Below are 12,500 nucleotides of genomic sequence, written 5' to 3'. Positions count from 1 at the left end.
CCTCTGTCCGTCTCTCTGCCTCTGCCTCTGTCCGTCTCTCTGCCTCTGCCTCTGTCCGTCTCTCTGCCTCTGCCTCTGTCCGTCTCTCTGCCTCTGCCTCTGTCCGTCTCTCTGCCTCTGCCTCTGTCCGTCTCTCTGCCTCTGCCTCTGTCCGTCTCTCTGCCTCTGCCTCTGCCTCTGCCTCTGCCTCTGCCTCTGCCTCTGCCTCTGCCTCTGCCTCTGCCTCTGCCTCTGCCTCTGCCTCTGCCTCTGCCTCTGCCTCTGCCTCTGCCTCTGCCTCTGCCTCTGCCTCTGCCTCTGCCTCTGCCTCTGCCTCTGCCTCTGCCTCTGCCTCTGCCTCTGCCTCTCTCTCTCTGCCTCTGCCTCTGCCTCTGCCTCTCTCTCTCTCTGCCTCTGCCTCTGCCTCTGCCTCTGCCTCTGCCTCTGCCTCTGCCTCTGCCTCTGCCTCTGCCTCTGCCTCTCTCGGCCTCTGCCTCTGCCTCTGCCTCGGCCTCTGCCTCTCTCTCTGCCTCTGCTCTCTCTGCCTCTCTCTCTCTCTGCCTCTGCTCTCTGCCTCTCTCTCTCTGCCTCTCTCTCTCTGCCTCTCTCTCTCTGCCTCTCTCTCTCTGCCTCTCTCTCTCTGCCTCTCTCTCTCTCTGCCTCTCTCTCTCTGCCTCTCTCTCTCCCTCTCTCTCTGCCTCTCTCTCTGCCTCTCTCTCTGCCTCTCTCTCTGCCTCTCTCTCTGCCTCTCTCTCTGCCTCTCTCCCTCTCTCTCTCTTTCTGTTTCTGCCCTGGTCCTAGATGCTTTGGTTTGTGCTCCCGATGGAGCTCGTGGACCCTCGGTTGTGGAGAGCAGTGTTGGGGCCATTCAGGAAAGTGGTACCAAACTGGGTAGGGTGAGGGTGACGTACATGCCAGTAGTCTGAGGCCACCCTGCCCCTCTTAATTTTTCTCCCCGTGGGTGTGTGGTCTGATGTGTACCCTCTTTTGTTGTCTGGTAGGTAGGGCATAGGTTAAGCTAAGTCTGCAACTTATACATTTTCTTTCCTATTTGTAATCTCAAAATAAAGACCAATTACTACACTGTAGTTCCAAGAAGGAAGACAGACACAACAACACTCATACACACACAGACACACACTGTCATACATAAATATACATATACATCCAAACACATATATAAACACACAAACCCAAATATATGATGTACTGGTAAGTACTTGCTATTTCACTTGAAGTTATAACCTTAACTTATTAGCAATTTAGTGATTTCCCAACTGCCCGGATCATCAGCTGGGAACCGTTTTTCATCGAGGTTTTGATCCTTTCAGCCCAGAACCTCTCCAAACGGCAGATCCCCAATCCCGGTCACAGGTCCACATCAGTAGATTAGTCAACATCAATGGACGTACAACTCAAAGTTGTGTCTACACAGTCAGTCAACACAGCAATATAATATCCTTATTCAAACTTATTTGATTATTGCTTTTATTGAAAGTATTACTAGATATGACTAACTTTAATCATACACCACTTTATATGATGATGTTAGGTGATAAACACTTTACTATGCAGACATGTTCATTACACAGCACCTTCATCTAACCATACACCTCTTGATTACTCTTTTCATTGCATTTCCCCTTTTCCTGCCCCCGTTGCCCCTTTGACTCCATTAAAACCCTTAAGTTCCCTTCCCTCCTTCTCGTACCCCTCATCGCTCATTGTAATTATTCTTGTTGTATTTCCAATCTAACCATGGCTGTCCTTTCTTCCATTGGTCGAGCAATGTCCGAATGTAGATTAGTCGCAAGTTTATAATTCCCCAAATAATTGGCTCTCACATCATTCCAGCATTGTGTTTGCGGTAAGCTCGGCCACATTAATCATGATCCAATAAAGATGCAATAGCACAATCGCAGAGGGCGCGATTCCCCAGTGAGGAGATCATGTGTTCCGAGGTACATGGTTGTCAGACGAAGGACCCTGGGTCACATGGTCAAGTTATTGGCGTTCGCGTCGATTAGTGACCCGCCATGACACTAAGTTATTTGTGTGCGACGGCCTCGATTCCCTGTGAGGTATCCCCGGGAGAACCGGGGATACCCCCATGACCACTGAGTCCGCAACACAATATTGTTATGGCCACGGTTTGGGTACCAAGTGTATTATGAGGGGGTTAATCGTCATTTCTCCTCGGAAGAACTGGACCTGGGACCACGGTTCACAATTAACTTTGTTGTGCGGTGGGTTGCTTAATCACCACAAATGCCAATCAGTTAACCACGAGTTCATGTCCACCGTCTAATTTGACGTTTAACTCGAGGTCACATGGCCTCTGGACTGGGGAACGTGCCCTCGGCGATGCACCAATCTTATCTTGATTTGTTCTTAAATAATGCAGCCAAGTGTTTACCACTGGTGCACGCCGACTATGACAGGTTAATTAGTTTTGTAACTATAATCTCCCAGTCTATCTTGGTTCGGACAATGTTGGGTCAATGGAAGGGAATAACAAGCACGGACAGGTTGAAATGTCAACAAGGAATTTATATTTCCTTGTCGATTAGATGGATGAATTAAAATCAATCAAATGTTCAATCAACAAAATAATCTCAAACAAATAAAGCATTCAACAAGCATTCATAGAAAAAGGACAAAGAGCAGATGCTTCTCACTATGCCTTACTTAATAATTAAACATGAGACATGGGTACACATCAGAGCATTCATGGAGAAAAAGAAATTCGCTCTCGGCTTACCAAGGCAGTTGTGCATTGATTAAAATAATCCAAAATGTGTGCGCGTGCCTTGGTCTACCTCTCCAAATGAGCTCTCCACAGCCTGGCTCATTTCCACTGCCAGAACACTGCCTCGCCATGCACCCACCCGCAAACAGGCTCGAACACCAATTGATGTCATATCGTCACCTCCAGGAACCAGGTATGCCAAGACCCAGGTACACCAAGAGCCAGGTATGCTAAGAGCCAGGTACGCCAAGAGCCAGTTACCGAGCAGAACCAGCAGAAACAGTCCAACTGTCACCAACTGCCGTTGTTGCTGTCCTCAACCATCAGGAGCTGTCACCAACCGTCAACAGGATCTCTCACCAACTGTCATCAGGATCTCCTACCAATTGCAAACAAGGCAGTCCTGCTGTCTTTTTATAGGCAACCAGTGTGGATGGAGCCTCAAGCACGACTTCAGCGAAATCCAGCTTGCCTATTGGAGTATCGCTGCACGAAACCTCCAACCGTTCATTCTCGCGGCCATTCTCTCCTGACCATCAAACAAGATGCAACTCCCAATCGACACAGGCCTGGTTTACGATGCCATGTTCGGGGTGCTGGACAAACGCCAGTAAGCAGCCATTTGCCGGAACAACCGAGCAAAAACATAAAGCACCCACAGAATGTCAACGGAAATTATCACCTCGTTGTTCCGCCCAATATGAAGAAGAGCCAGTTAGCGTCCATAGAGCTGCTGAATGGGGTGTCGATTGCTAATGGAAAAAGGTGGGTCCTGAGGTAAATGATCCAAGACCACAGCCATGTTTGACCGTCAGAATGAACTGTCCAAGAAAAGCTTGCAGTGTGATTAATGACTCCATCCATCCATCCATTGGGACCATACTCTGTGCAGAGCATTGGTACTGCCTAAACAGACTCCTTGGTTATTGGACATAATCCTGGGCAGGTCACCACTCCGCCACAGTGTACCAGCATACTGACACTCATTTTGTCAACCTTGGAAGGATGACAGACATAGTCAACCCCACCTGGTATTATTTCAATGGCCAAGTGGGGTTTGAACTCAAGATCCTAAGATCCCAAGCCCACCACCCTAATCATTAAGCCAACACCAGGCATATCAATGACTCAAATGTCCTGTAAATCCAATGTGTCTTGATGGAAAAGGAATAGATGAGTCTCCATTGGGCTAACGGCTATCTATCGTGTGCACGAACGGTGAATATCACTCGTGCAGAAATGAGAACTGACAAAAAAAATCTGACATCAGGAACATGTCATAAAGAGGAAAACATTATCCCATAAGAAAGAAAGGGAACCTATTCTCGACCCTCCTCCAATGCATCAAAGAGTTAGAATCCCACCAGACAAGGGGATGGGTCGATAGTGAACATGAATTTGTGGAAATAACTGTTGAGGACCGAGATGTTTTTATGCATTCGTCGAATCGGATTCTGAAATCCACAACAAATCAGTATCCATCAAATTTGAAATCTGAAATCCACAACAATATATATATATATATATATATATATATATATATATATATATATATATATATATATATATATATATATATATATATATATATATGAAAGAAGGACACTGAGGAATAAAATAATTCAAATTTAAATTATTTATTTAAAGCCTGACGTTTCAAGAACAAACTTGTTCTCTTCCTCAGAGGTGTTGAGAGTGATGTGGTGGTAACACCGTTAGGTTCCATTCGGGACATCATGGATTAGTCCAAGTCCGAGCCAATCATAAGGCTTCTTTGCAATTGAATGACTGCTGTTTGTATGGACATTGTAATCAATTGTTTAGTGCTTTGAATGTGGGATGCAAGTCGATGTGTTAGTTGATGGAGTTTTCACAAGAGTGCCAGGCCTCCATAATCTCACAGTTCAACCTTGATGATCCTGTGCCAAGGACAGTTGTGTAATTCCATGAGAACGTGTGTGTGTGTGTGTGTGTGTGTGTGTGTGTGTGTGTGTGTGTGTGTGTGTGTGTGTGTGTGTGTGTGTGTGTGTGTGTGTGTGTGTGTGTGTGTGTGTGTGTGTGTTGCAACCAAGGACAACTTGGCTTGTCACCTTACAGCACATTGGTGTTCAGTTAGCCATGTGGATAAGCATTTGGACGTTTGGCCAATGTATTTGGTTTCACAATTCTCACACAGGATGCTATAGATGACGTCATTTCTGTCAAATTTGTTCACGTAGTCCTTCGGCTTTGACAGCTGTGCTAGGAAGGATGATTGTGGTTTCAGGGTGATGTTGACTTTGTACCCACGTAGTTTGCGGCTTGCGGTTTCAGAAGCGTGTTGTATGTAAGGAAGTGGCACCATATGTGTTCTACCTCATTGTATAGAATGTAAGGAAGTGTATAGAAATAGAATGCAGTGTGACTGAACTGTGTTTTTAGATCTGGGTAATCTGTTTGGTGTTCTCATCTGAGCACTCAATTCACAATGCTCTGACCCATGTGCAGTACATATCGCACAGACTGTGTGTTGATTTCTTCACGGCGTATGGCAAGCACACTTCCAAATGAGCATCTAATCTTTACTATAATTCACAGATTAGTGTTTGTGTATTTGTGTGTTTGTCACACTACTCTTCCTACAGTTCTGGGCTGATTACATCCAGACTTGCTACATAGAATCAGCATGACCCCATTTGATGTATAGGGGTGTTTTTTATCTTTGCTGGGGGTCTCAAGAGGGGTGGGGGTGATGCAAACTCTCTATGTAAATGTGTATTGTGTAGTGCCACCTCAAGGTGGGGGAGGGTAATACAAGTCTCCACGATTTACAGTATGTACAGTATTCCTGTCCCCACGTTTTCCAGTGCATTGAGGTGTTTTGAATTATAAGCAGCAGGTATGTTTTTGCTTCATGCACATAACCCAGGTTTTTGGGTTATTTTGCCTATACATAGCTGTCAGTTACCTATACACCGCCCAAATGAAGATATGCATCACAAGAACGTGTTGCATGCTTGGAACAAGAATGGTGGGTACTCTGCTAGTATATAGAATATCATGCTGGTCCATTGTCACAGTAAATGGAGCAGCACAAAGTCAGCCACCAATCTCGGGATTGACATGTCTCACTCAGGAACACCTTTTGTAATCCTGAGTCATTTGAAATCAGAGGTTTTGTTGATCAGAGATTAGACGGTGCTGGGATTAATCCAAAAGGAAAAATAATTAATTATTGAAAATTTTTTAATTTCATGACCCACCACTAAACCAGTTTTTTGGAAGTCTGCATGACTCTCTGCCTCACCTCTTGTAGAAGTGGATGTTGCGCTCCCATAATTTTTGCAGCTCCTGCCAGAACCAGCAGATGGGAGGTGGGACTAAGGCCCACTCTTGCCTGATGCCTTCGGGTCTGAATCTCCACCCGTGCAACTTGCATTAAAGCACGGCGGACCTGAAGCTGGGTAAAGCAAAGAAATACGACAAAGCAATTTTTCTTAGCATTTTCAAAGCTCAACAAAAGTAGGGGCCCATTTACATAATGACACAAAAAATGATGAGATGATGGGACAGCTTGACACCAAATATCAGGATTTCCTCAAACTGATGAGGCCCAAGACTGAAAAATTTGCCTGAAGATTTGGAACCCTCTGTGTGAGTCTGTCTCGAGTCTCAGTCCCTCCATGAGACTGGACACCTGCCTGCAATTAAAAAAAAAGAGCTACAAGGCCATTCGACAGTTTAGCATAGGCACCACATACTGGCACAGAAATGCAGCATTATATCCATATTATTGGAAATATACCTTAAAGTACAAGATAATCAAATCCAAAGTGTGAAGCTTCTCCATAACAGTGTCAGAGATCGACCATCACTTCCCTCAACAATAATGCTGAGTGAAGGCTGCAGAAGTCCAGGGAAGATACATTATGTTGAATCGGTATGAGCGGGTTTCCCAAAAATCCACTCATTTGACAAGGATGAGTCATGATCAGTGTTAAAGCATGTATCTACCTCAACCACATCTGTGTGGTTCCTATTATGAGGCGTCATGAGACGTTTCATCCCTCAAGAAGAAAACATCAGAGCTTAAGTCCCTTGATATCTCAAACTGGAGGAGATAAATTCGGGACAACACGCAATGGCAGCGAAAATCTTGTGGAGATAATAAAGGTGTACCGGTACAAAGTTAACAATGAGCGAACACATATTTGTGGTTTCTCCAGAAGAGGTTATGATAAATGCCTACTATTATTATTTCATAATATTGTTGTAGATTTCCCGCACGTCGGCGTGCGAACGACCACGTCTAACCAATAGCGGTCGCTTCGCCCACCGAACGGACAATCCAGTCGCGGCTTTCCGGATCAACGCCGGAAACCAGCCACGGGTGTGTTTTTAACCACACCACAACCTTGTCCGCACTCTACCCGTGCTACAGGGTCCGATCGCCAAATCTTCGATTTACCTAATTATTCGCGTGGGTAGGTTAGGAGAGATTGTTGCTCAATGGAACCGCTTGGAAACGAGCCGCTTAAGCAGCTCGCTTCCTTTTAGGATAACCGAGCGGGGTATGATCGCGCAGTCCCGTTGGACACGATCACTTTACCGGCTATTAAGAAACCATCTATTAATTCCGATCTCAATATGGCAGTTCAGTGAGGGAATGGACACAATGAACAGGTTTACATTCACACAAGGACATTTATTATAATAAAGCACGTATGCAATTAACAAGGAAAAACACGTATGCAATTATACAAGCAACAAAAGCACAACAAAAGAACTACGACCGTCTATACGAAATGCAATGCAAACATTTACAGCACACAAAAGCACTTAACAATTTCCTACTAATTAGACGGGCCCACGAACACACGTACGCACACACACACACACCCAAGAAATGGTGACAGAGGTCTATAATAACGGGCTCCAGCTCGGAGGACAGGTGAGCTGAAACCCAGAGCCTATCTCGAACCTCTGAACCTCGTGTGGTCTTCAAGTTGTTTGGACCTGGGCTCCAGCGAGAGCGAGCTGGATCCATTCGCCGTGAGCTGCAATCCTTCCCGAGCTCCCGCGAATCCTCCTGCGCTTCTCAACACGTGCTGGAGAGATGAGGCTCCGATCCTTCCCGTCGATGCATCGCTTCCCCGAGGAACCACTTCCATGAAGAGGTCGATGAGTCGCACCAAGCTGAAAACCAAAATGGAGAACAAAGAGCTCCACAAACCAAGAAGAAGAAGAAGCCACCACTTGCATCTCGAGCCGAGCGACCGGCTTAACTTTCTTCCAAACAGGGCAGCTTGAAGCAAAAAGTTCTCCCGTGCCAAGCAGAAGCCGAAGCTCACGGAACCATCAAAGGAAAAAGCCTCCAAAGAGCCTCCTCCCGAGCCAGGCCTCAGCCGAAGCTCACCGAGCCAGCCAAAGCAAAAAGCATCCGAAGGCTTCAACCCGAACCCAAGCCAAACAGGACCCGAAGGTCTGCTGAACGACTCCCCTCAACTCCCTTCTCCAACTCTGCCCACGAACAAAAGAAAAGATCTCCTCTTATCCTTCTCCTGCCCTTCCCCCACTCCCGGCGTGACTCATGCCTCATGCCGTCATGCTCCATCCTCCGCTCAGCCACGGGTGGGAGGGAGTTGTTGACATCATGAGTCACGGGACGGCAGGGTTCTTCTTGCTCTTCCCAGAAGAGGGGAAGGAATGTCTCCATTGTTCGTTCCCTAACTATTAAATCGAACCGTAGCACATCTAATCGATTTCTGAACATGTAAACAATGGAAGGTGAGCTATCTAGGGAACAAGCACTTATCGACATAGCTGACTAAAGGAACCTGTATGTTGTGTACAATCGAATTCCAAATTCGTAACACTACCCCCTCCCCTTTTTACAGACTCTTCCCGAGTCGTCAAATTTTCGTGTGACCAGCATGTTTAAGATTTCCCCGAGTGCGTTCTACCTTCGGATCCCTGAGTGCGACATTTCTTTATATGTGTCCCAAAAATAAATAACCTATTGCACTGCGTAACTAACTAAACAAACTCTCAGACTCATTCGGACAACTTACCTAAAATTGCCGGCGCTAAAACAAACATGCAGGTGGGGTTCCACATATTTACAATTTTCACTCAACTTATCCATTACTTAACCATGGCCCAGGACTTGTGCTCTGTGAAAGGGGGAAGGTAAAAGTCATTTCAATGTTCATTTATGCAGGGGAATGGATGGAGATGGTCACAAAACACAAATGAGCATGATGGATGCACGGGCTGCCTGAAGGGCAGTCCTTGCAAAACTGGATGGTTCTGGTGCACATGGTGATGGATGGACAGAGGGCCAAACGCAAACAAGGGCTAGCAGGCATGGGGTCATGGCAGAGGCAGGCAAACTAGGCATGGCAAGGCAAGTCCATGCAGAACAGGCAGCTGCAGCACAACAGGCCGGCAGGTGAAGCTGGCCGGCCTCTGGTGTGGTTCCATTAGGTCTGGAGGGAGTGCGGTGGTGCCGGCCGCTCTGAAGGCAGGCTCGGACCAAACCTACTGTCTCCCCCCACTCTATCGCCTTTGCCTGTCTCTGTCCATACCCACTCCCTTAATTTGCCACAAAACACAACAAAATTTTGCCCCTCTTTATTTTTATTATTTTTATTTCTCTTTTATAATTGTCTCCCAAACCCCCTTTATCGTCATTGTCCGGCTAACCTATCCTGTCAACCTAGCCTACTCCCAACCCCGACGCTCCCTCTCTGGAGGGGAATAGGGAGAGACTATCGTTCTGTCTCGAGGCCCAACAAAGCCTCAGAATGGCCTCCTCAGAGTTCAGCGATTTACTAAGGTGGGTCCAGCGGCCTACAACGAGCGAAGGGATGGATGGTGCGAAGGGGTACATCTCCTATCTACCCTAACATTCATTAACCTGAAACTACCCTGGGGCTTTCCAAAAACGTCTCACACTTTAAAACTATCGGTTCTAAAAACCATGATTCCCATCGCCTGTGTTGGTGTCCATTATAAATTTAGGCCTTGCCCTCAAATTTTCATACGTGCCCTCACACAATTTCCTGGCTGGGCAGCGTGGCTCAACTGGCAGGAACTCCCCCTCTGCCGAACTCTAACCATGGCACCCCCAGGCCCGTAGGCTGCCTCCGAGCCGAGCTGCTCCCTACAACAGGGGGGTTGCCCTCTCTGGCATTGCCCCCCTCCGATGCCCACGTGGCGTGTTGATGCCACGGGTCCCTTTCCGAGCGTCGCCCGTGCCCATTACACTGCCCCCGTGGGATTCTGGCGCTATGGGTCCCATTTCCGACGGGTCGCCCGTCCCCACTACACTATCCCGGCCCCTCTTGGGCCCTTGGCCTACTCTGGCCGACTAGTCCGGTGCCTGGGGTGCCCACTAAACAAATACTCAACTTTCCACAGCCACGCTCCCAGCCAGTCCATCAACTCTTGCACCCCTCCAAACGGGTGTCATGCCTTCTCTCGACACCAACAACAAAACGACCTCCTGTTAGTAAATTTGAATAACCCACGAGCTAACATTAAACTGACCCCGGGATCACTTGGGTGGGAATCACTCCTCCCCCCAACCAGTCATTCGCACCATGCATACCACATTCGCTCCACTCAAACACTTGGGCCCACTGTCCCACACTCATTCCTCACACACTTTCCATTTCACAACTCACACCAACACTCTCTACTGCCATCCTTCGAACTAAATCCCCTAGCTAACTTGTGCTCCCTCGTCATCCCTGACATCAATGCACGTTCCATTTATTCTACGTAGCTAAACTACGTCTCCACTACACATTTCCAGTCTGTCCATGTCTCCAAAAATCCAAAAATTCCCATTTCCTAAATCTGAACTGAAATCCCTCCAACTAATCCATTCCACAGGCTCCATGAGGAACAACTCATGTCCCCATGAAGTCGGTCTAACTAACTCTAACCCATCGCCCTAACTAGTGCTTCCTGTGCCCCCGGACAAGGGGGTCTTCCACCCCTTGCCCAGGGAATCCTGTTCACCCAAAGCGAGGCTTGCTTTTTTTTCCATGCGTACACCAGCGCGGCAACTCGCAACCTGCGCTCTTTCCCCGTGACATCATGGCAGCTGTTCGCGTTTCTCGCACCTCGTCCCTTATCGGACGGCACCATCCGGTAGGGATTTCCCTCCTGCCAGATTCCAACCATGCAGCCACAACGTCACCCTGCGCATCCAAAGCAAACCTCGCGTTTTGAGGGGTTCCCCACGCGAGCACGTGTGCTCTAGTCCACGGAGCTTCACACACATGCTCGCCTGGAAAACCCGTCCGTTCCAAATTCACAATCCAGCCAAGCTTCTGACCGTCCACGGGATCGGCTAATCCACCGCGTGCGTTTACGAACCGGGCTTCACTCCCGCAGGCGCGCACGTGGCGGCCTTGTGCGTTGCACGGCACGGACCCAGCGCGTGCTGCCATGCAAACCCGGCACGGTCCTCAAAATAGCTACGGCTGCTACTCGGCCTTTGTCCACCGTCAGGCACCATCGTCGTCGCACTCTCGCGCACAAACTTCCACGTGCCACGACGCTCACACACCTCGCCGTGACACTCACGCTATGCGTGCATTCCAGCACACATTTCAGCTCACTCGTACACACACACACACCGGGACGACCACGCTGGGGATTTGCGTCACCACAAGGGTTCCCGGGGCCTTCATACCCCCCAAGCTTCGTGTGCACCCGTCAACAGCACTCGCCGCCTCTACCTCGCAAAGCTCGACTGGACCCACCTGGTCGAGATCCGCTTAAAGGGGGAATATTCCCTCCCCTCGTTCCTGAAGGAGGCTATTCGGCTGCTTGCACCGGGTCATGAGACATTCCCCGAGCTCCCCCTCATCGTCCTCCACTACCTCCATGTATGTGTGCTCGTCTTTCACCCTGTCTATTGCCCTGTCTATATCGTGTAGTCTCTCCTCCACCGTTTCTACCTCCCATGTCTCTGTTATTTCTTTTATCATTTCCGTCGTCTCCACGTGTCTCTTACACGTCTCCCGGATTATTTTGTACTCCACCGTGGGGCCGACACAATTCACACTCCCCCTCAGCTCGCTCGATCCAGCACGTGGCGCCGCCATTTTGTAATCCATCGTCCACCTCCCCTCTCTCCATGCCTGCCTGTCTGCATTCATCACGTCCACCCTGGCATTCATGCTTTCCACAAATCGCCCCAAAAACTCCATGCGGCCTTCCATGTTTTGCGCATTAGCCCTCATTTCGTTCATATCTTCCATCAATCGTCCCATCACCTCCAACATCTTTTCCGTGCTGGAAACCACACGTGGGAGATGTTCAAGCTGCATGGCGCTATAGTCCTGGATCATGGATTCTACATTAAAAAATATTCCTAATCCCTCCTGCACCTGTTCGCTTTGAGCTGCCATTTTGCGTACGCAAATAATTTAAAAGCTCGGAATTTGATGGAACCGGAGGGTCGCCTCGCACACCCTTGATCCGGCTCCGTTAATTTGGTTTGGTGTGAAGGCGGGGGAGTTTGCACCCCACTCCTCGACACCAGTGTTACGGATTTCCCGACGTCGGCGTGCGAACGACCGCGTCTAACCAATAGCGGTGGCTTCGCCCACCGAACGGACAATCCAGTCGCGGCTTTCCGGATCAACGCCGGAAACCAGCCACGGGTGTGTTTTTAACCACACCACAACCTTGTCCGTACTCTATCCGCGCTATAGGGTCCGATCGCCAAATCTTCGATTTACCTAATTATTCGCGCGGGTAGGTTACCGAGAGA

At 48.4% G+C, this 12,500-nt stretch overlaps 1 protein-coding gene across 12 annotated transcripts in view; it reads right to left on the bottom strand.

Annotated features, from left to right (window-relative positions):
• The window catches only part of LOC147009633 (carnitine O-palmitoyltransferase 1, liver isoform-like), a 170,323-nt gene that overhangs the window by 58,186 nt on the left and 99,637 nt on the right, over positions 1–12,500 (bottom strand). For 11 of the 12 annotated variants that reach the window (XR_015053089.1, XM_085863345.1, XM_085863351.1 and 8 more), the window contains one exon: positions 6,015–6,167. Coding sequence is in view for 10 of the 12 variants with exons in the window: in XM_085863345.1 (XP_085719471.1) it covers positions 6,015–6,167 (153 nt within the window). In the remaining 2 variants the exon portion in view is untranslated. Of the gene's footprint in view, positions 1–6,014; positions 6,168–12,500 lie in introns of those variants that run through there. The other variant, XM_085863352.1, reaches the window with a different exon arrangement.

The sequence above is a fragment of the Eptatretus burgeri genome, chromosome 17, assembly GCF_056783735.1.
Source record: "Eptatretus burgeri isolate ZD-2024b chromosome 17, Ebu_testis_v1, whole genome shotgun sequence".
Classification (NCBI taxonomy): domain Eukaryota; kingdom Metazoa; phylum Chordata; class Myxini; order Myxiniformes; family Myxinidae; genus Eptatretus; species Eptatretus burgeri.
Note: the sequence above shows the minus strand (reverse complement) of the source record. Positions and strands in the feature narration are given on the sequence as shown.